This window comes from Hyperoodon ampullatus, assembly GCF_949752795.1.
Source record: "Hyperoodon ampullatus genome assembly, chromosome: 15".
Lineage (NCBI taxonomy): Eukaryota > Metazoa > Chordata > Mammalia > Artiodactyla > Ziphiidae > Hyperoodon > Hyperoodon ampullatus.
Genome location: NC_136928.1, coordinates 30,878,724 through 30,902,914, shown reverse-complemented (window position 1 = coordinate 30,902,914; position 24,191 = coordinate 30,878,724). Strand labels below are relative to the sequence as shown.

Here is a 24,191-nt window from a genome sequence, read left to right as displayed (position 1 = left end):
TGAAGAGTGTTGGCTTTTAAAATACAGTAATTAGGAATGGATTAGTGCTTATATTTAGCAGCAGTTAATAGACACCATCATTTTTGAAAAACAAGCGAATTGAGAAGCATACTCCTCTCTTCTAACACCGCTCGTGATTAGCCCAAATCCAAGGCATTACTGTGCCCTGCTGGCAGCACAGCCTCATTGCAGGTAAGTAACACAGGTGCAGAGGGTTTGGGGCCAGCCTTCCAAATTCATTTCCACAAGAAATTGATGCTTTGCAATAGTCCCATAAACCTTGCATATTCTTACATGGAATGTTCACAGGCGGCAAAAAAACAAATCCCCAACTTTTTCCAACCCAATAGGATTTGTGCTTCCCAAGTGTACATTACAATATTGTTACCTTTCAAGAGAGTGATTCTTTGCTTCGTAGGGAATTCATCCTCAATCTACATGGAGTACAGGCTTTGTGCCAGGTACCTTGCAGTGCCTGGGATCAGGCAAGGAGGTCTCCATCCAGATGCACATGCACTGTTACAGCACCACATCCTAAAGCTGCTCAGCTACACAGCTGGCTGACAGGGGTGTGGTCACCCTGGAAGGAGGAATGGAGAGAGGATAGGGACAAGCATTTTTTGATTGTCCACCAAGAGCCCAAGCCTGTGCTAGCTTTGTAGCAGCTGGTAGAGTATTCCCTGTTTAATGGTCAGAATTGATCTATGAGTTAAGTGTGCTAATTCTACTCCGGGTATATCCCCCTCACCCTGCAACATAGATGGTGGTCTTGTAACAGAGAAGAACAAACCTGACTCCATATTGGATCTATTCCTTTAGCTCTAATCCTTGTGCTCTGTTGCCTGTGCTTTGTCATGCTGGCTCTGCACCTTTGGTAAAAGAATGTTGCCTATAGTCTGAAATATACAGGATAGCCATTCTCAAGGTTCTGACCTTTAAAAGTGGAACACTTTCCCAATCATAGAGAGATTAAAAAGTTGCAGAAGACAAAATAACATTTGTTTTGTTGGAGGTTTACAGGAACATCATGATCTGACCTACATGGACAGCTACAAGAACAAAGGATTCCGGCACCAAGAAGTTTTCAACAAACAGCCACACCGCCTCCCCTTTTAATATAAAAGATGCCTGAATTCTTATCTTTGGGACAGTAGTCCACCATCTTCCTGGTCTGCTGGCTTTCCAAATAAAGTCGTTATTCTGTGCCCCTCCACCTCATCTCTTGATTTACTGGCCTGTCGTGTGGTGAGCAGTACCAGCCTGGATTCAGTAGCAATCTTAGTAGAGCTGGCCTGGAGGAGAGGTCCACCTGCTAGACAGATATTGCCCAAATTAAGAAAGCAAGTCAGGGATGATTTTCAATGCCTTTATTAAGAAATATCAAAAGTTGATTATAGTTCCATACACAGTTTTACAAAGTTCAAGTGAAGGGGAATGTAGGGAGGCCATCAGCATGCCTGTTTGGACACCACAGTCACTTGCCAAAGAGTTAACCCTGTCCCTTTGGTCACCTTGTTTAACAGTGGTCCACACAAGGCTCTTTCCCACTTCCACTAGGCCACAGCACAATACCTTACATTATTTGAGTTGTAATACGTTATAAACACTTCTTAAATATTTGTCCTTTTCTTTCGTCATTATTCTTCCCTGCAATAGCCGAGCTGTTTATAGAAAGCACAACACTGGAGTCCCATTGACTGCTGTTTGCATCACATTTTCACAAAGCCTACTTTGACACAGCTGGAAAACATCCCAAGTTACATGTTACCCTTGCACACTTGGGATGGAACCCAAGCACATTGTTATTTTTTATTTAACATTTAACAAAAAAGAAGGAAGCACTCAACTTGGAAACAAAACAGCACAGTCATTTGGTGGAAAAGTTAAGTGTGGGACACAGCCTGCGGATTCCACGGAGCTCCTCCAAGTGGCCACCAGCATGACCAAGAACTGGAGGCAGGAACACCAACACAGAATACAGAAAGGGAGTCTCTCGGGCAGGGTACATCATGATCTTTTATGTCAGGGACATTGCATCAGAGGGGAATTACACTTTTCAGAATAATCAGGGCTTGTAGATAATTGGCACCCAATGGGAGACAGCAACGGAGTAGTGTGCCTTGGTGAAGGCTTGTGCTGGGTTATCTAAAAGTGGATCTCTGAAGAGACTGTCCAACAGCATCAGAAAGCGCCATCTTCAGAGGAAGGACTCCTTGTTCACCCACATGAGACTGCGGGTCTCATTGGGCTTGCATTCGTACTCGATGACGGAGAAGGGGCTTCCCCACTGGCAGTGATCTCGCTTGTGGTAATTGTAAAACTTGACCTGCCATACCGTCTCGAAGGTCCCAATGTCAGTGAACTGAGGGAAGAGAAACACGCCCCATCAAAACCTCATTCTGCCATGAACAAACACAAGAGTTGATGTTCGTGAAAGAGATATAATAGGGAAGAACAAATCTGACTCCATATTAGATCTGTTTCTTTTACCTCAACCTTTCTATTCTATTGCTTTGGCTTCCAGTTAAGAATGTTGCCTATAGCCTGCAATATACAGGACAGCCCATTCTCAAGCCTCTGACCTTTAAGAGTACAACACTTTCCCATTCATATAAAAATAAAAAGTTGTAGAACAGAGAATAACATTTGTCTTGTTGGAAGTTTACAGGAATATCGTGACCTGACCTACGTGGACAGCTGCAAGAACAAAGGATTCCTGCACCAAGAAGTTTATACCAACCAACTCCCCCCTTCACCCCTGCCCCTCACCTTTTAGTATAAACGAAGCCTGGATTCTGACTGGGGTAAGATGTTTCTCTAGGACATTAGTCGGCCACCTTCTCAGTCTGCTGGCTTTCCAAATAAAGTTCCCCCAATAACTTGTCTCCTGACTTACTGCCTGTCATGCAGTGAGCAGAATGACTTTAGACTTAGTAACAGATGTACCGTGTAATGAGGTGTAATCTGTGTAATCACTCCAGGCTCTTGTGGTCTGAAAGCTTAGGCCCTTACTCTAATGAACTATCTTCCTTTATTATGAGAGAGATTTTCCTGAAAAGCTGTCTGTAAACCATTTATTTCTCTATAAAATCTTATTCCCATCCCACTCATGGCATTTGTTACCATATTGCCTTTAATACAAATAACTCCCCAAATGTATCTGTTTCCCATATTTAGGTTCTGGAAACTTCTCTTAGAATCTCAGAATTTCAGAGGTTGCCACAGAAGGCAGATTGGGAAGAGAAGAGAGGGAATGGTGTTTAATGATTGTCTTTGGTTTCTTTTTTGAAAAATAGCTGTACAAAATAACATGTGCACAACAACATGAAACAAAAGCTACAACTGCCCTCCCATCGCTAATTTCAATTCCAGGGAAAACTATGTTATCGGAAGCATTTGTTTGTTAAAGACCCTACTTTAACCTTCAAATACTATTGAGTGTTTATAAGCCATGCCCATGTCTCAGGTTCTGATTTTACATTACCCAAAACCCTATGTGAGTACCTACTGTGTGCCTTGTACATAGAAAAATTTGTATAAGGCGTGATCCTTTGCTCTCGAGAAGTTTGCATTCTACTTCCAGAAGGTAGGCCCTGCAAACACTGCATGGAATTCTACGGAGTCATGAGCACACAATTCTCATGTAGCTGAGAAGAGGGCACAGAATACCCTAGAGGCCATTGGGCAGGGGCTCAAGTGGCCTGTAGGGTAGCCTGACCCTGCCACTGCCTCCTGGAGCTATTTAGGGGATGTGGCAGTAAACAGCATGATGCCTGTCGTTATTTTCTCCTCTGACCCACCCCCCGTCATGGGAGGAGGCCAGGCCTGACTTAGCAGGGTTCTTAGACTTGTCAGGAGCCAGAAGACATTGTGGGGGAGGGCTGTGAGCAACAGGAGCCTTATGCTTGCGGTTGCTACAGGAGGAGGGTGATCAGGTGCTCCCCAGATAGCCTTCCAAGATGCTCTCAAAATCATATCCTGCCCCATTGCCTCATCCTGCTAATCGGACCCTAAGACAAGGTATGGCTTGCCTTTGAGAAATCTGCTTGACCTGAAACAGTAGGTGATATACCTAGAGTCCACAAATCTTCTCCCAGGTAAGAAAATGAAGGATTTCTTTTTCAGAGTCATAGCTTAAAGACCTGTGCATACATATGCAGCTTTATTCACAAAAGCCCCAGCGTGGAATCAGCCCAAATGTTTCATCCTTCACCTGGTGATAGATACATTTTGGTATATCAGTAAAATGGCTTTTTACTCAATAATAGAACATATCGATTCAGGCAGCAACAGTGATGGATCTCAAAGACATGCTGAGCAAAAGAATCTAGACCCCAAAGAATACATGTACTATATGATTCCATTTATATATATATATATATCTCCATATAATTTATAGTGATAGAATATAATCTATGCTGACAGGAAACATCTGTGGTTACCCAAGTTACCTGGGGTAGGAGGAGGGAATTGATGATTGATGAAAATGTGCAAGAGGGAACTTTTTGGGGTAATGGAAACATTTTACATCTTGATTGGGGTGGTGGTTACAAGAGTATATGTATGTGTTTGTTAAAACTCATTGATCAGTATACTTAAAATGGGTACATTTATTATATGAAAACTATACAACAAAGTTGATTAAAAATTAGAACTATGGATTTTTAGTGAGCAACAAGGAAACAGGTATTCTGACTACTGCCAATGGGAACTGAATTACATAGACTTTCAGAAGGGTAATTTGTATCAAGTAAAGGTGTGAACATACTTGGGTCCAGTAATTTCACTTATAATTTATCTTAAGAATACCACAGGGTTTCGAGTAGTGAAAAATTGAACACTAAATTTCCATCCTTAATTAATTATGGCATATGTGTATAGTGGAATACTATGTAACAATTCTAAATGTAAATATTTAATAAAATTTTTCTAGTATTCTATATTGTCACCTGAACTAAGCAGAGTGCCAACAAGACTGTCTAGTGTTAATTCCATTAAAATTACACATGTTAATGCTGATGGAATAAGTTTTATTTTCTTCTATGTACTTATTTGTACTTAAAAAATTTAATGATTGAATTTTACTTTTATAATCAGAAAAAATGTTAAGCCAAATTGTAAGTATTTACAAGTATTACCAAATAGCTAATATCCTTAATATAAAATATTATATGAATTAACTAGTAAGAACTACTAAGAACATTTGGATAAAACTGGACAGTTCATTAAAAAATTGGCTAACATCTGAAAAATATTCAAATGTAATATTATTATTAATTAAAGAAATACATACTTTACAGAGATATTATTCACCTATCAACTTAGCAAACATTTCCAAATACTGGAAGCAATTTAAGCATCCAACTTTAGGAAATTATTATGAAAATGGTGAAATATCTGTACTATGAATTTATACAATCACTAAACAGGAATTTAGCTTTAATGATGAGAGAAAATGATTACAATGTTAACAGAAAAAAGATTAAAACACTTTATATACATTATGAATTCAAATACACAAAATAAGATGTATAGAGAAAAGAAAATGAAAAAATTTAACAATAGCTCTCTAAGAAATTGTTTTTATATCTTTTCTACTTAGATTTTCTGCAATAAATAGTTACTTTTATAATCAGAAAGAATATTTTAAGTGGTGAAATGGATCTATCACCCCTGAAAAATTAACATATATATCCCTTGAACCCTAGGGATTTAATAAATTCTATTAAGGATACATATATGCTAATGAAAATATTACAACTTTGTTTACAATATGGTAATGGTGGTAATAATAAACTGATATCTCATTTTACAAACCACCAAGATGACTTATTATTATTTTTGACCAGCATAGGACACTGTACATTTTAAGTGCAACTGAATTAAGTTATAAAAATATTTTACAAACACCAGCTAAACTTTTGAGGGAGCAGCTTGATATCAGGCTAGGTAAGTGGAAAAGACAATACCTTTTCTGAAACAGATATAAATAAAAGTTGGTCACAAGAACAAACAAAGGTGATCACGACCACAGGCAAAAAACAAAAACAAAAAGCCTTAAGGCACTACGCTTAAACCTGAATGACCTTAAAATTAATAAAGTCTCAATCTAAGAGTTCTCAGTAACACAGGAGACCAAAATAGAAGTCTGTTGACAGCAAGTCACAGCTAAAGATATGGGATGCTTAGGTGCTTCTACTTGGTTTCTCTGTTATTAATGTTGGACCCAAGGTCCTATTCAAGTAAACTTAACTGCTGATAAATAGGCATATGTCTTCCTCTCTCCCACACCTTAGTTGTTTTAACTTCCCATTAGCCTTCTTCCTATTCTTCCTTCTAGAGTTCTATTTCCTGGGCATCTCTCTACCTAACTCAGGATTTCTTCTCTTCTGGCTAAGAACAGATGTGCTATCCAAAGCTGATATTCCTCTTGAAGAACAAAGGAAGCAGCTACAAGCTCTCCATTCCCTCCCAACCCATCTGTGCCTTCCAAGGAAAATTTACCCAGGCAGGCTCCCAGGTAATGCAATTATACATGGTGTAATTCTGTGCATTTAATAGCTCTTTTTTTAAATACAAATACTTTCACATATGTCATTCCACATTGGTGTTGTGACTGGTTTTAACATCTCATTCTAAGGATGAAAGAACTAATATTCAGAGAGGTTAAGTGAGTTGGCCTAGGTCTACATTGTGCAGCCAGCTAATGCTAGAAGCAGGTCAAGAAGCTAGGTTTCCTAATTCCTATCTAGAAACTATAATCAATGGACCAAATTATTTATATAAGCAAATGAGCTAAAAGGTACTGAACAGTTTTTCTTTTTTCTCCCTGAGTGAGAAGAACATCTATGAACTGTCGTGTGTAGAGCGCTTTAGGACACTACTATGGACTGAATGTTTGTAGCTCCCCAAAATTCATATGTTGAAGCCTAAATCCCCAATGTGATGGTATCTGGAAGTGGGGCCTTCCAGAAGTAATTAGGGTGTGAAGATGGAGCCCTCATGAATTGGATTAGTGTCCCTATAAAAACAGACACAAGAGGGATGATCTCTCTCTTTCTCTGCTTTCCTTCATGTGAGAACACAGCAAGAAAGCAGCTGTCTGTGAATCAGAAAGATTGTTCTCACCAGATACCAGGTCTGCTGGTGCCTTGATCTTGGACTTCCAGCCTCCAGAACTGTGAAAAATAAATATTTGCTGTTTAAGCCACCCAGTCTATTTATTCTGAAACTGACACTCTACTACATACCTGGACATTTTATTTGCCTTAGTGTTCTTACAAGTTGCAAGGCTTGGTACACTTTTATTTCACAACCAATGTGAAAGAGAACCCATCAGCTTCCAAAGAGAGGAGACTCGTTTGTAGTGCTCAGTAACAAATGAGGAATCTGAAGAACTTGTTTTAAACAATTTCCATGGTGGTCTTACAACCAGATGCCCTAGAATCCCCAGAGTACTTCTCTCTACTCACCATTCCACCGAAATCCACTGGAGACATGTGAAATTCACCAAGAATAGAGTCACTTAGAAATCCACTGACTTGGGAGCACAGAATGAGATTACATTGATAGAGACATGATGTTATTTCCTTAGTAAATAAAATCAGTATAAATAAGCATCTTGGGGCTTCCCTGGTGGCGCAGTGGTTGAGAGTCTGCCTGCTAATGCAGGGGACGCGTGTTTGAGCCCTGGTCTGGGAGGATCCCACATACCGCGGAGAAACCAGGCCTGTGAGCCACAACTACTGAGCCTGCGCGTCTGGAGCCTGTGCTCCGCAACAAGAAAGGCCGCGATAGTGAGAGGCCCGTGCACCGCGATGAAGAGTGGCCCCCGCTTGCCACAACTAGAGAAAATCCTCGCACACAGAAATGAAGACGCAACACAGCAAAAATAAGTAAATAAATTAATAAACTCCTAAAAAAAAAAAAGCATCTATGACTTTTACTGTGATGTGACCTACCAATTCCTACTGGATTCCAAGCCTCTTTATTCCTGTACTGTTTGAAGTTTTAGTAGTAAATACATATTTTCCACTTCTCTTAGCTGAATAGATAGGACTAAAAGTTCTGGGTCTTATAAGTATGCTTAACTTTATAAGAAACTGTCAAACTTTTCTAAAGTGATTGAGCCGTTTTACATCCCTACCGGTAATATGAGAGTTTCAGTTGTTTTACAGACTCTGCAAAAGTTGACATTGCCGGTCCTTTTAACTGTAGCCCATCTATTGGTAAGAAAAAGAAAGGCAATAAACAGCAGAAACCCATGAAACAGAAAAAGGAAAACCAGTAAAGGAAAATTGATGAAACTAAAATCTGTTTGTTTGGTTTTTTTTGAAAATGTCTTCAAAATTGATAAACCCCCACAAAACTGAGCAGGAAAAAGAAAGCAAGTTACCAATATTAGGAATGAAAGAGATGCTATCACAATTGATCCTATATTAGGAACAATGTGGGATCCTTAGATTAGGAACAAACTTATACTAATACATTGTTTAAAATGTACAAATTCTTTGAAAGACACAAGCTATCACTAAATCTCTAACTACTTAAGAAATTGAATTTGTAGTTTAAAATCTTCCCAGAAAGGAAATTTCAGGTCCAAATGCCTTCATTGATAAATTCATACATTTAAGGGAAAAATACTAGTTCTACGTAACAGAGGAAGGAACACTTCTCAATTCATTCTGTGAAGCCACTGTTACCCTGATACCACAACCTCACAAAGATATTATTATGAGTAAAGGAAAACTGCAGACAAAAATTCCTCATGGTTTTATGCATAAAATTTGCTTATAATTTTTATTTTTTGAAATATTAGTAAATAAAATCCAGCAAACATAATAAGGATATTACACTGGGACCAAGAGAGATGTATCCTTAGAACTCAAGGATGGTTCAATATTTGAAAATCTATGTAATTCACCATATTAACAAAATAAAGGAGAAACACCATGTAATCATATTAATAGATGCAGAAAGAGCATTTGGCAATTCAACATCCATTCATAATAAAAACTCGCAGCAAACTAGGAACAGAAGGAAAGTTCTTCAATCTGATTAAGGGGCACCAATAAAAAACCTATAGCTAACATCACCCTCAATGGTAAGAGACCGAGTCCTTCCTCTATAAGATGCAAATAAGGTACCAAGAGCAGTTCTTACTATTCCTGTACAGCACTGTGTTAGCAGTCTTAAGCTAGTACCTTAAGGCTAGACGGAAGGAAAAAAAAAGGGGAAGTAATACTTTCTATTCACAGATAAACAACTGTTTGCAGAAAATACTATGCAATTAATAAGTGAATTCAGCAAGCTTGCAGGATCCAAAAATCAATTTAGAAAAATTATTATATTTCAGAAATACACTAGCACTGAACAATTAGTATTACTTTTAAATATTTGACTAATTTTGTAGGTGAAAACTGGCATTGCAATATTTGTATTTTTTTTTTTACCAATAGTGAAATTAAACTATTTTTATGTATTTACTGATCATCTGTATCTCTTCTGTGAATTGCCTCTTCATGTTTTTTGCTTATTTTTCAATTTTCCATGTCCTATGGTTCTTTTCCTTACTGGTTTCTAAGAATTCTTTATATATTAAGCTACAGATTTTGCCAAAATACTAGAAAGAGCTGACATGAGGAACACCTTTTACTCTTGGGAATGCATGTGTAAGGCCACCTTACTGCGCAAACACAGCCTCACAACAAGCTCATGTACCTCCCTGCCTTATTCCTCTAAACTCCCCCCAGTCGCCTACTAAAGAGACTATCATGAAGACTACCATGATGCAGACAGAATCTCCACTTGGGCTCTCTCCTTGGAGGGACTGAGTGGAGAATTAGACACATTAAAATACAAGTCAGCACTGCTCTTTGAAGTGTGGGTGGAGAGCTTTTAGAGCTGGGTATCCTTAACTCCCTGTACCAGGGCCTCTGGAATCATGTGAATAGAGAGATCACTGCCACTAATCTAAGTCAGATGGCACTTGACTACTTCTTGAGTTCAGCTTCAGGGCTGCAGCACTGTCTGCATGGGCAGTGGCAAATCGAGGCAACACAGCTTAACCATCCAGGTTACAAATAAGTTTTTCACCAACTTTGCCTTTTAATTTAAATTGCCTTTTAAGGAAAATTTAACTTTGTTTACAATGTTTAACAGGAATTTTACATTTATGTAATCAAAGTTTTCCATTTTCACCTTTGGATTTCTTCCATTTCTTTAAGGTTTAGATTAATTCTTTTCATTTTGATTTTTTACAAAGTTGACTTTTTACAGATAACCCTGGGATCCATCTCTGAAATATCTTTTTGAAGTATGGCATCCAGAAAGAACAGCAGTGATGTTTCCCCCAAATAGCCAATTATCCTAGCATCACTTAGTCAATGATTTATAAAAATCTGACAAACTACTCTGAGGTAACCTTAGACTCATAAGAAGTTGCTTTGGTGTACCTTTAATTCAGCTTCCCTTGCTGGATTCACCTACTTGATTAACTGCATTTACTTGGGGATCTCAAGACTTCCTTATTACCTGTGAAAGTGGTTGTGTCTGTAATTTACAATACTTAAGCCTGACAAAGGTCATAAAATAGTGTTAAAGCATATGTAAGGCTTTCATCACTAGAATGAAATTTTCAATTAACATTATAGCTTCTGACTTGATCAGGAAACCTTCTCTAATTTCAATTAATAATAATTCTAGGACTTCCCTGGTGGCGCAGTGGTTAAGAATCCGCCTGCCAATGCAGGGGACACGGGTTTGAACCCTGGTCTGGGAAGATCCCACATGCTGCAGAGCAACTAAGCCCATGCGCCACAACTACTGAGCCTGTACTCTAGAGCCTGTGAGCCACAACTACTGAGCCCGCACACCACAACTATTGAAGCCCATGCACCTGGAGCCCGTGCTCCACAACAAGAGAAGCCACCGCAATCAGAAGCCCGCACACCACAACAAAGACCCAATGCAGCCAAAAAATGAATAAAAATTAAAAAAATTCTAATTTCAATTGTAATAGAATCACGTATTACAGATAAAATACAAATGCATGGCCAATGCTCAAACCAAAAGCTGTGCGATCACTGTTGGAACAATCATTCACCTGATTCTTCTAGAGTGGAAATTATATTTAAGAACCTAGGCTTTACTGCTGGGACTCATAAAATGCTAAATACCAGCTTAAATCTTTTGGAAAGTGATGTACAGTATAAACATATAAATCAAGTTTGAATATGAGGAAAGTTAAATCTCATAAAATCCAAAACTATGGGAAAACCAAAAGAGACTGTCAACTCTATGGAAAAAATAACCGTCTTCATTTTAAAAGAAGAAATCATAACAGAAAATGAAAACTTTTAATGTAATTATATTTCTACACAATGGAAAATAAAAATAAAGCGATAGTGAGAGAAATATGACAGATACAACAGATTGTTTATCTTTATTAGGAGTTTGTGATTTAAAAAAAAATAATTTCCAACAGAACTATTGACGAAACATGAAAGAATAATATACACAAGAAGAAACAAAATTAAATTAACATGTAGAAATGTACAGTCTTGTGATAGTGAAAAGTAAATTAGAAAATCTATTTTTTTAAAGTAATTCTCGATGATGTCATAATTTTAACAAAGCCAGTAGACTTTATTGCTAGTAACATTGTAAAATAGTATGTACAACTTAAAAAAAAAACAAAAAAATACCCAAAAAGGCCATATGTGGGAAAAGCCATAAGGATTCAGTTCTTCTTTTTTTTTTTTTTTGCGGTATGTGGGCCTCTCACTTTGTGGCCTCTCCCGTTGCGGAGCACAGGCTCCGGATGCACAGGCTCAGCGGCCATGGCTCATGGGCCCAGCTGCTCTGCGGTATGTGGGATCCTCCCGGACCGGGGCACGAACCCACGTCCCCTGCATTGGCAGGCAGACTCTCAACCACTGCGCCACCAGGGAAGCCCAGATTCAGTTCTTTTGACCAAGTATTTTTACTCAGATTGAGGAACTATATGCACAAAACTTTACATTATAGCACTTTTTATGATGGGACAATCAATATATCTAATATCTGGGTAAGAGTGTAATCATTATGATATATTGTGATAGAGTCTTATGTTACCCTTAAAATTATAAAAATGAATATGTAGAAAGTTGTACAAAATATGTATTAAAAACTATTGCAACTACAGGATGTATATATGTGGAAGGTAATCTGAAAATGAGCCAAATCAATGTAGGGATTCCTGGTGCTTTAAAAGTTTATGCACATTTCTGAACCTTGTCATGATATTTTACAATATTTTAAGAAAATCATGCAAAGCCCTTGAAATGCTGGGATGCATCTCCACACTTCTCTGTGTGCCTGTGCCCAACCAGAAAGGAATCCTACATAAATTTGTGGGACTTCAGTCCTATTTGGTGTGATCCTAAATGACAGTATTTGAGAATCTGACTTTCTTCATCAAATAATTAGTACCACACCCCTAAAGGTAAGTTTGTAATTTTCACACCATGTTAGGGCTGACAGTGGTCTTACTGATCAGATAGTGGAATTCACTTATTTGCACTGAGGAAACAGGCCCATTGAATTAAGGTTTCCCTGGGATCACAGTTAATTACAGAAGTAGATGGCATCCCAATACCTTCATAACTTCCAGTTCTAATTCTGACATTCTAGACGTTTCCTCAGGCACCCATACCACTGATGTTTCCCTTGGTGAAGAATGTAAATTTAATAATCCACGAACTTGCTACTTAATTGATTCCATTTACCTGGATATTTCAACGTTTTGGTGTTGTCTGTGAGAGTGTGGTATGTTCATACTTTTTAAAACTTAAGTTTGAAATATTGGTAACTTAAATACATCGTAGGATAATGATGAAGGCTGGCTGAAAGCTTCACCACTAGAATGAACATTTGAATTTAACATAAGAGCTGCTGACATAATCAGGAAACCTCTAATTTCAATTGTTTTCCTTAGAATCAGCCTATTACAAATAACATACAAATGCATGGCCAATGCTCAAACCAAACGCTGTGTGATCATTGTTGGAACAATCAACTATCAATCACCTGCTTCTTCTAGAGTGGAAATTATATGGAAGAATCTAGGCTTTACTGTTGGTACTCAGGATTCATTAGTTACAGCGTAGAGACCCTTGTCACTACAACATCCTCCCAAAGCATCTAAAGGCTCTCCAACCTTTTAGCAGGTGCTGGACAGGCAATCCAGACTTATGGTGAGTAAGAAAATCTTTCGTTTCATGACTCAGTCTAAATCATTCTCACATTAAAAAAATACCTTTGTTTCATTCTCATTCAAAATAATGTAGAAGTTCTCACTTTAGAGATCCAATTAATAAGTGTCTAATTGAGTTCTTTCTAAAATAAGTTAATCTTCCTCCCTAGGGTTCTGTTTACACCTATAGCAAAAGAAGTATGACTCCACCCTTCTAAAACCAGAGGAACTTATACCTCTGGTCCCCTCAGCCCATGCTGGCTCCAGGGAGAAGGTGGGGAGGTCTGCTCTCCTGATCTGTGACCACCTGGAAGATGGGGTACAGTCTCATCTATGGTGACCACCTCTGCACTTGACCCAGTGCTCAGTACCAGTTCAGTGAAAGAATTAACAACTTAAAGTTAGCTCATTGGCCCTTGGGCTCTCATTAAAATTCTGACAGATGGCCAATAGGCACATGAAAAGATGCTCAACATCACTAACTATTAGAGAAACGCAAATCAAAACTACAATGAAGACCACTTCATACAGTCAGAATAGCCATCATTAAAAAGTCTACAAATAACAAATGCTGGAGAGGGTGTGGAGAAAAGGGAACCTCTGTACAGTTGGTGAGAATGTAAATTGGTGCAGCCACTATGGAAAACGGTAAGGAGGTTCCTCAAAAAACTGAAAATAGAACTATCATATGATCCAGCAATCCCACTCCTGGGCATATACCCAGACAAAACTATAATTTGAAAAGATACATGCACCCCTATGTTCATAGCAACACTATTTACAATAGCCAAGACATGGAAACAACCTAAATGTCCATCGACAGATGAATGGATAAAGATGTGAGATATATATATATATATATATATATATACATACATACATACATACATACATACATACACACAATGGAATATTACTCAGCCATCAAAAAGATTGAAATAATGCCATTTGCAGCAACATGGATGGACCTAGAAATTATCATACTAAGTGAAATAAGTCAGAAAGAGAAAGACAAATACCATACGATGTCACTTATATGTGGAGTCTAAAATACTATACAAATCAACATATCTATGAAACTGCAGACTCACAGATATAGAGAACAGACTTGTGGTTGCCAAGTGGGAGGGAGAGTAGGGGAGGAAAAGAATGGGGGTTTGGGATTAGCAGAGGCAAACTATTATATATAGGATGGAAAAACAACAAGGTCATACTGTATAGCATGGGGAACTATATTCAATATTTTGTGACAAACCATAATGGAAAAGAATATGAAAAAGAATATATATATATATATATGTATAACTGAGTCACTTAGCTGTACAGAAGAAATCAACACAACATTGTAAATCAACTATACTTCAACAAAATTTTAAAAAATAAACAAAAATAAAATTCTAATAACTTTGTTTTTTTATTAATTAATTAATTTATTTTTGCTGTGTTGGGTCTTCGTTTCTGTGGGAGGGCTTTCTCTAGTTGTGGCAAGCGGGGGCCACTCTTCATCGCGGTGCGCGGGCCTCTCACTATCGCGGCCTCTCTTGTTGCGGAGCACAGGCTCCAGACGCGCAGGCTCAGTAGTTGTGGCTCACAGGCCTAGTTGCTCCGCGGCATGTGGGATCCTCCCAGACCAGGGCTCGAACCCGTGTCCCCTGCATTGGCAGGCAGATTCTCAACCACTGCGCCAACAGGGAAGCCCTCTAATAACTTTAGTATTTGCAGTTCTGCTTCGAGTTAATAATTCCTTTCAACTCTAATTACATATGTTATTCTCGATACACTACAGTAGAAGGATACTTACTTGATTTAAAAGAGATTTATTTTGATCCACCGGCCCTTTGTTGGATGTGTGATCTTCAAATATTTTCCTAGAAGTCTAAAAATACCTTTTAAAATGTGTTTCTGTAGAAATGGATGATTTCCTCAGAAAAACAACTAAAATTGACTCAATAAAATCTTCAAAGCCCCCCAAAGGCAAACATTATGGACTAAGTTGAAAGCTAGGGATATTCCTTCCAAATACCATTATTTTGGATCCTGACTTTTATGGGGAAATTCTGTCAGACTTTCAAGTAACAGCTAAATCCTATGCTATGTAAATTGTTTCAGAGCACGAACTATGAAAATGCGCCCAATTCATTTTATTAAGTTATTAACCCTAACACCACATCTTAAACGGTGAAGAACCTTCTAATTGTCCTTTGCCTATTTCCCCTTCCAATCTACATATTGCTACTAGACCAATTTTAACAACATGCAAATCTTGTCACATTAGCAGGAACTGGAAGTCCTACACTGAAATGTTTTTAAAAATGGGGAATTGGTGGGTGAAACTTACATAGAGAATTATAAAATCTGACAAAATATAAACAAAAACTATTTGAAGGCTTTAAAAAGCAACTAAAATCAGGACAGAAACCAGAGTTACCCTTGAAAGATCTCAACTATAACAGTTAAGAATTGTCCGTGTGGCTTTTTTGCTTGAGGGTACTCCCCAATCCCCCGGCAGTTTTGGCCCAAGTAAATGGCAGCTTTATCTGCGAGAAGTGGCAGAAGACAGTGTTCAGGGCTGGCAGAGCAGCTGGAAATTTAGGGAGAAAATCCTGGAAACAAGAGAGCTACGGAAGAGGTGAGACCCAAAATCTGACTATAACTCTGCCATAACTCTTCCCTAACTGCTTGTATGGGCTGGTGGGAGGGGGCTTTTTCTGCTTGACTCTTTTTTTTTTCTTTCTTTTCCAAACAACAGAAGTTTATTGTCTCACAGTTTGAGAGGTTAGATGTCCCAGATCAAGGTGTCAGCAGGGTTGGTTTCGTCTAAGAGAAGACTTTATTCTTGAAAGAGAAAATTATGCTGAATAAGATTTGTAAGTTCACTGGGGTTTTTTGTGGTTTTTTGTTTTGTTTTTTTAATTGAATGCATTCCCAAACCTGAGAAGTTGGAGCCTTACTGGTTTGAAAGTGTCAAAGCAAAGGGCTCAGGACTGGCAGAGCAGCTGGAAATTTAGAGGAACCTCAGGGTGGATGGATCCCAAAATCTTAGTATAAACTGTCCAATTCCTTGGCTGACTGCTAAACTCCACTGGAACAAGGGAACCAGGCTAGAAAAGCAGCAACTGGAAGTTGAAAAAAATTAAGCAGAGATATCAGCTGCTACCCTGCTGAGAAGACAGAATTTGTAGTTTGAGTCCAGCAATGTTACTGCATGCTAGAATTTAAAAAGAGACTAATCCTCAGAAGAATAAAAGAAACTAGAATCAATAATATATTATCTACAATGTTTAGTTTCTAATCAAGTATTATCAAACATGTAACAAAACAGGAAAGCATGACCCACATTCAGGAAAAAAAAGTCATTCCTACTCTAAATGGGGCCAGATACTGGATTTACCAAACAAGTATTTCAAACCAGCAATTATAAATATGCTGAAAGGAGTAAAGGGGCACATGGTCTCAATGAGCAAACACAGGGAATCTTGAGCGATGGAAACTATAGAAAATACAAATAAAAAACTCTAGAGCTGAAAAATACAATGACAGAAAAAATTTCAGAAAATAAGCACAAGAGTAGCCTGGGAATGGCAGAAGAAAAGAATCACTGAGCTTGAGTATACATCAATAGAAATTATCTAATTTGAAGAACCAATTTTCTTTTCTTTTAGAAAATTGGACAGGACTGTAAAGATCTGTGGGATAATACCAAGCTGTCCAATGTGTAACTGAGGAACTACAAGAAAAGAATAAAGTTGAAAAGAAATTTGAGACAAAATAACAGTTAAAAAGACCCAAATTTGGAAGAACACTAACTTACAGATTCAAGAAATTCAGTGAGCCTCAAGAAGAAAAGATTCAAAGAAATGCACACTTAGGTGCATATAGTCCAACTATGGAAAACCGAACTGTACAATATACAAAGAGATCATTTTACTCTGTGTGTATATGTGTGTGTGTGTGTGTGTGTGTATAGCCTCAATTAAAATACCTTAATGCAAACAAAAGAAGGAAATAAATAATTAAGATAGGATCAGAGGACTTCCCTGATGGTCCAGTGGTTAAGACTCCAGGTTCTCAATGCAGGGGAGCTGGGTTCGATCCCTGGTCGGGGAACTAAGATCCCACATACCACAACTAAGCTGCAACAAAGACACAGCACAGCCATAAATAAACAAACATACAAATAAAAACTAACTTTAAAAAAAGGATAGGATCAGAAATCAATGAAACAGAAAAATGGGCCAGTGGAGCATATGAAAACAAAGCTGGGTTTTTGAAAAAGCCAATAAAATTGATAAATCTCTAGCTAGACTGGTTGGTGGGGGAGAAATGGCAAATTATTAATATCAAGAATGAAAGAGTGGACATCATTAGAGATCCTAAGACATCAAAGAATGGTGGAGGATTATTACCAACAACTTTGTGCCAACAAATTTGACAATTTAATTGAAATAAATGAATGATATCAAAGACCAATTACAAAAATTAACTCAAGGGACTTCCCTGGTGGCACAGTGGTTAAGAATCCGCCTGCCAATGCAGGGGACATGGGTTCGAGCCCTGGTCCAGGAAGATCCCATATGCCACAGAGCAACTAAGCCCGTGCGCCACAACTACTAAGCCTGCACTCTAGAGCCCACGAGCCACAACTACTGAGCCTGCGTGCCACAACTACTGAAGCCCGCACGCCTAGAGTCCATGCTCCGCAACAAGAGAAGCCACCGCTATGAGAAGGCTGTGCACCGCAACGAAGAGTAGCCCCCACTCGCTGCAACTGAGAAAGCCCGCGTGCAGCAACGAAGACCCAATGCAACCCAAAATAAATAAATTTATTAAAAAAGTTAACTCAAGAAATAAAACCTGAATAGCCCAATATCAATTAAGGAAATTGAATTTGTAACTAAAAACCTTTAGACAAAGTGAAATGCATGCTTTTATTGGTGAATTCTATCCAACATTAAATAAGAATACTATTAATTCTATACAAACTCTTCCAGAAAACGGTAGAGTGAACAACTTTCCAAATAATTTTATGCAGCTAGTATTATTACTCTGATACCAAAAACCAGATAATGACAAGAAAAGAAAACCATAGACCAATATTCCTCAGGAACACAGATATAAAATCCTCAATAAAATGTTAATGAGGGACTTCCCTGGTGGTCTAGTGGTTAAGAATCTGCTTTCCAATGCAGGGGACGCAGGTTTGATCTCTGGTCGGGGAACTAAGATCTCACATGCCATGGGGCAACTAAGTCCGTGCGCCACAACTACAGAGCCCAGCCGCAACGAAGAGCCCATGTGCCACAACGAAGACCCAATGAAGCCAAAAATAAATAAATAAATATTTTTTTAAAAAAGAAAAAAAATGTATCATACATAGAAAAGCTTAGGGATGCTACAAAAAAGACCCCGAACAACTATTAGGACTAATAAGTGAAATTAGCAAGGCCTCAGGATTCTAGATGAATATAGAAAAAATCAATTTTACTTCTATATACTAATAACCACCATTTATAGTAGCATTTAAATATGAAACACTTAATGATAAATTTAACAAAGTATGTATAAAATCTGTACAGGGAACACTGTAATACATTATAGAGAGAAATTAAAGAAAACCTAAATAGGCAGATATATTCATGTATCAGAAGGCTCAATAGTAATGTGTCAAATCTTTCCAAACTGGCATATAGATTTAATGCAAACCCAATTAATACCCCAATTTTTGGAGAAGTTGACAAGCTCATTCTAAAATCTATATAACAATGCAAAGGGCCTAGAATAGTCAAAATAACTTTGAGTAAACAAAGAAGGAAGATTTAGGCTATCTGATTTAAAGACTACGTTATAGACCATGAAACAAAATTGTTTTGGCTCTTCTAGGTCTTTTGCAATTCCAAATTTAAAAGACTGATATATAATTAAGTATGTAAAGTAACTGGAATTCTCATGCATTGCTGGTTGAAATATGAAATGGTACAGCAGTCTGGATATTTCTTATATGGTTAAACATGTACTTACCATGTGACTCATCAAATCTCCTCTTAGGTATTTACTCAACAGAAGTGAAAACATCCTCACTCTAAAACTCATACTCAAATATTCATAGCAACTTTATTCATAACCTCAAAAGCTGAAAACACCCCAGCTGTTCATTTATTGGTGAAGGGACAAATAAACTGTACTATATCCTTCCCATGGAATACTACTCAGTGATAAAAGGAACCAACTATTTATATGACAACATTATGCTACAACATTATACATTATACAAGAACATTATGCTAAGTGAAAGAAGTCAGGCACATTGCTACGATTCTATTTACATGAAATTCTAGAACTGTTAAAACTAAGTTATTGAGACAAAAAGGTCAGAGAGGGCTAAGCCTGGGGGCATCGATTACAGATGGGCATGGAGGAATTTTGGGGGATGACAGAAATGTTCTATATTTTTGTTGGGGTGGTGATTATACAGTAGTTAAAATCTATGTAACTGAATACTTTAAATTGGTGTATTAATGTATTTACATACAATTTATATGTAAATTGCTTATCAAAGTTGACTTACAAACCTTCAATGAGTTCCCACAGGCATTAAGATAAATTCAATAAGGAAAGAAGGTCCTGTAACATCTAAACTCTACTTTCCTCTCCAGCTTAATCTTTATTTTTATTACTTTTAAAAATTTTTATTGGAGTATAGTTGATTTACAACGTTGTGTTAACTCCATCTTGATCTTGAGTCAGTCTCTGCCTCACTGTCTGCTCCAGCTATATAGGGCTTCTACTCATTCATTGAAACACATTCTGCTCTCCCCCAGCTCTTGATCATTGTACCTCCTTTTTCCTCAAGTGCTCCCTATTCCCTCAACTCTTACATATCTTTAGTTCTTTCTCAAGAAAGCCATCCCCTAAATCTTGAGCTAGACTAAGACCCCTGGTATATATCCCAAGGGTGCCACTACTGTTTCAGTACATTTTGTAGAATAACAATTATCTACTTTATTATTGATAATCATGTATAAAGTATGTTTTCCTCCTCTAGATAAGAAGCCCCATGAAGCCAGGGATATCTATTTTGTTCACCACTCTTCTTCCAGTGCCTGATATATATAGGAAATCCTTATATATTTGCTGATAAATCAACCAAACAAAATTTAAAAACCCTAAATGAAATACTAGCATATTGAATGTAGTAATAGATTACAAATAATAAATGACATTAAGTAGGGTTTATTTTAAGAAATAAAGGGAAGTTTAGTATTTCAAAGTATATTTTATATTTATTCCATTAATTTATCAAAGGAGAAAAACTATCTCCGTAGATGGGAAAAGGAATTAGAAGAAATTCAACACACCTCCCAATTAAAAAAAATACCTCTTAGTGAACTAGAAACAGGATGCTTTAACATAATAAATATTTGAAACTAACATTGTGTCTAACAGTGAAACCCTGGAGACAAGGATTACCACTATTAGTAGGCAACATTATTCTAGAAACATTAGCCAATGCAGGAAGGCCAGAAAAAAAAAATCAAAAAATGACACAATTATATGTAGATTATGACTGTCTACCTGAAAAACCCAAGATCGTCGAATGAAGAATTTTAGTAAGCAAATTCAGTAAGGTGACCAATTACAAAATACACAAACACATACTGTAAAAGCAATGTCTTTAAAACAATGCAGCTTTGGCGTAAGTGTAGACAGAGCAATGGAACAGATTACAAAAATGTAGGGAGAGACTTAAATTTTTGCCACATAAGAAATTACTATGAAACTGATCACTGGAGAAGCATGGATCATTTAATTAATTGTACTTGGACATTATGAACAAATATATTCGAATATGAAACCATGAATTGAAATAATGTTTCATATTTTCTTTTCCATGGTTTCCACTTGCCCTGGCACCACCCTCCAACAATCCCAAGTAGGCCTTACCGGCATGGTGATCTGGATGGGCTGCCGTTCTCCACTCTTGGTTGGGGCCACACCTTCTGTGTCATATGTTCCTGTATATACGATTCTGTCCCCATCAGGCTCTTTAGACTTCAGTTCCAGAGGGACAAGCACACCACCAATGGAAATGTTCCTGCAATGGACTTGAGTTGACCACATATGGTAGGAATTAGCTTAGGCACCCTGTCCTGGTCTGAACCACAACTCCAGGCAGAAACCCCATAGGGTGTGGCTAACGGAGACACTGTGGTGTGGCAGAAAGTTCTGAGAGTTTAGGGGGCTTGACTTCCCCAGCTAACCAGTCATGTGACGCCAGGTCAACTACTTAATCTCTCTGGATTGACATCAGTATTCTCATCCAAAGTACTTGCACAAGGCTGAGTTAGACTCTGTCAGTGGTCTTCCTCTTTAGTTTCTCATCTGTGGAGCTATTAAAAACCTACCTATACCCACCCCATCTCAAACTGCAGAGAATAGGATTCAATTGGTCTGGGGTGTGGTTTGGGCACTAGAAAATTTATTTTAACGTTGCATAGGTGACTATAATGCACAGGTAGGATTGAGAACCACTGAACTAATTCTCTAATGGTTTTTTCTTCTGTTCCAACAGTCAGGGGTCCCATAATTTGGGGTACTCTTCCTCAAGCCAGCCACACACCAAAAATTCTCACTGGCATCATTTCTTCATGTTAGGGTAATGGTTCTCAAAGTGTCATCCCTGGACTAGCAGTATCAGTATCACCTGCCAACTATTAGAAAGCAAATTCTTAAGCTCCGCTCTAGATGTAGTAAACTAGAGTTTACTACATCTAGGATGGGGCTCAGCCATATGTGTTTTATTGAGCCCTCCAGGTGATTCCGACGTAGACTCAAGTTTGAGAATCACTGGGTTAGGGCACTGAAAAACTTTGATAAAATTAAAGTGTAACAAAAAAAAATAGTTTTATCATTAACACAAATTTGTTTTTAGATTAACTTGAAAAATAGAGAACTATCCTGAAGGAAACAGAACAGATAACTTGGTAGAAGGGCTTGCCAGGAAAGAAGGGAAAGAAAAAGTCTGGATTATAACCAGATGCACAGAACACTGGGGAATGTGAGGATAATGGGTGCTTGGAGCTGTCAGTGATGAGGACAAGTAAATGGACCAAGACCATTAGACACAACTCAAGTTTGACTCTAGGTCGTTCAGTTGGAGCCTGGCACCTAGAAGGCCAATACAAGTTTGTTGAATTAACAACTGCTGGAGGACACGTAAGCTATAAAAGGTGTCAGGTGGATTCAAAGCCCTCTCCACCCCACCTCCCAAGCTCAGCAAATGGTAGATACAGTATAGGATGGTTTATTTCCTCTTTCCACACTAGACTTCACACCATGCTTACGTGGAAGCTGAGAGGTAAAGGATTCCAGCCCTGGATACTTCCCCATAAGCTACTGCACCCTCCTACACTGACTTTCCAGCCAGAGCCTACTGGATGCATCAACCTCTGGTAGCAGAGAAGAGATAAACCCTGCCACGAATAAATAAGTATAAAAAAACCGTCCTTTTGTTGTCAGGATGTTGCTAATCACCGGCTGAACAGACAATTCGGGAGAAAAAGAAAAACACCAGGCAAGGAAAACCGGGAAACTAGGCCTAAGCAGAGGAGGCTGCCTTCCGTCTTGCTCTTCCAGCCCCGGGGTCCCAGGCTCATAAGGGTTGATGGAGGAGTGGGGAGCATCTTTCAGGGAGCCCCAATAATCACCCGCCCCCCACTTTCCGCCTCATTCCTCAGCCTTTCTCCTTCCTTCAGCCTCACAGAACGGGGCAGAGGAGGACCGGGACTGCGGTAAGTGAACCCCTCGGCGAGCTTCTCCCCTCTGCCCCACCCCGGCCGCCTGCGGGTCCGCGCCGATGGCTGCACAGGAGGGATGAAAATTTTACAAGGAAAGAAAAAGCCCCCAAACCCCTGGCTTCCTGTCGCTGTTTTAAACATCCCACCCCGCGAGGCGTGGAGGGAAGCGAGAACAGCAGAGAGAGTAGTGTAAGGCAGGGGACGGGACCTAGGGTGCAGGGAGCTGACCTTATACACCCCCCCCCCCCCCCCCCCCCCCCCGCCAACCTCCTGGGACCTCTGGGCGCGGTGCGAGGCAAGAGGTGCCCAGGAGAGGCTCCGGCTGTCCCGGGGGCCTCGGTCCACCCCGCGTACCCCAAGTGGGGCCGGTCAGCCGCTGCGCGCGCCCGCACTCACTCGACCTGCAGCGTGGTGGGCTTAATCTTCACCTCCACCTTGTAGGAGGAGCCCGTGAGCAGTTTGATGGTGCGGTTCTGGCCGAAGCGCTGCCCGTCCACCTTGTAGAAGACCGGGCCGTCGTTAGGCTGGATGCGCAGCGCGATGGAGAGGCGCACGAGGCCCGGCAGGTCCCCCATGGCTGGGCGCGGGCGGGCGAGCGGGCGCGGCGGCTCCGCGGGGCGGAGGACTGCGCTGGCTGCGACCCGGCGGCTAGAGCGCGGTGGGCGGAGAGGAAGCGCGCGGAGGGAGAGGGAGGTGGTGGAGAGAGGCTGCGGCTAGGAGCCCGAGCTGTCGCGGCCGTCAGCCCCGGCTTCCGAGGAGCAGCTCCCGAGGCTGTTGACCCCCTGCCCGCCTTGGCGAGGAAGCGCGCCCCAGGGACAGCTCCGATGTCCCGAGCTCCACCATCCCCCGCTTCCCGTGCCTCGCCCTCCGCGCACCAGGGGGCTCGCTCCGGCCCGCAGGCCGCGGGCTGCTCAGCGCAGCTGGGTGGGAGAGAGTTAATCCTGTTTACGCACTACAATCCCCTCCAGATGGGGAAGAGGACATTTTGACTCCTCCTAGAGCGGCGCGGGGCGGGGGGAGGAGAGGATTGGGCGGGGGGGGGGGGGTAGGTCCTGGGTTTAAGTGACACTACACCAAAGGGCGAGACCTCGGAATCTGGACACCCCCTCGGTCAGCGAAGGACTGCGGATACCATTGCTCGCAGATCGAGCTCCAACCAGGCA

The 24,191-nt window shown here is 39.7% G+C and overlaps 1 protein-coding gene across 1 annotated transcript; it reads right to left on the bottom strand.

Annotated features, from left to right (window-relative positions):
* Positions 1-1,352: 1,352 nt before the first annotated feature.
* CNRIP1 (cannabinoid receptor interacting protein 1) lies at positions 1,353-23,654 on the bottom strand. Its single transcript, XM_079720954.1, has 3 exons — positions 23,425-23,654; positions 21,176-21,326; positions 1,353-2,362 (listed from the first exon to the last, which is right to left on the bottom strand). The coding sequence occupies exons 1-3, from the start codon at positions 23,601-23,603 to the stop codon at positions 2,198-2,200; spliced, it is 495 nt and encodes a 164-aa protein (XP_079577080.1). The 5' UTR covers positions 23,604-23,654; the 3' UTR covers positions 1,353-2,197.
* Between the last annotated feature and the right edge of the window lie 537 nt (positions 23,655-24,191).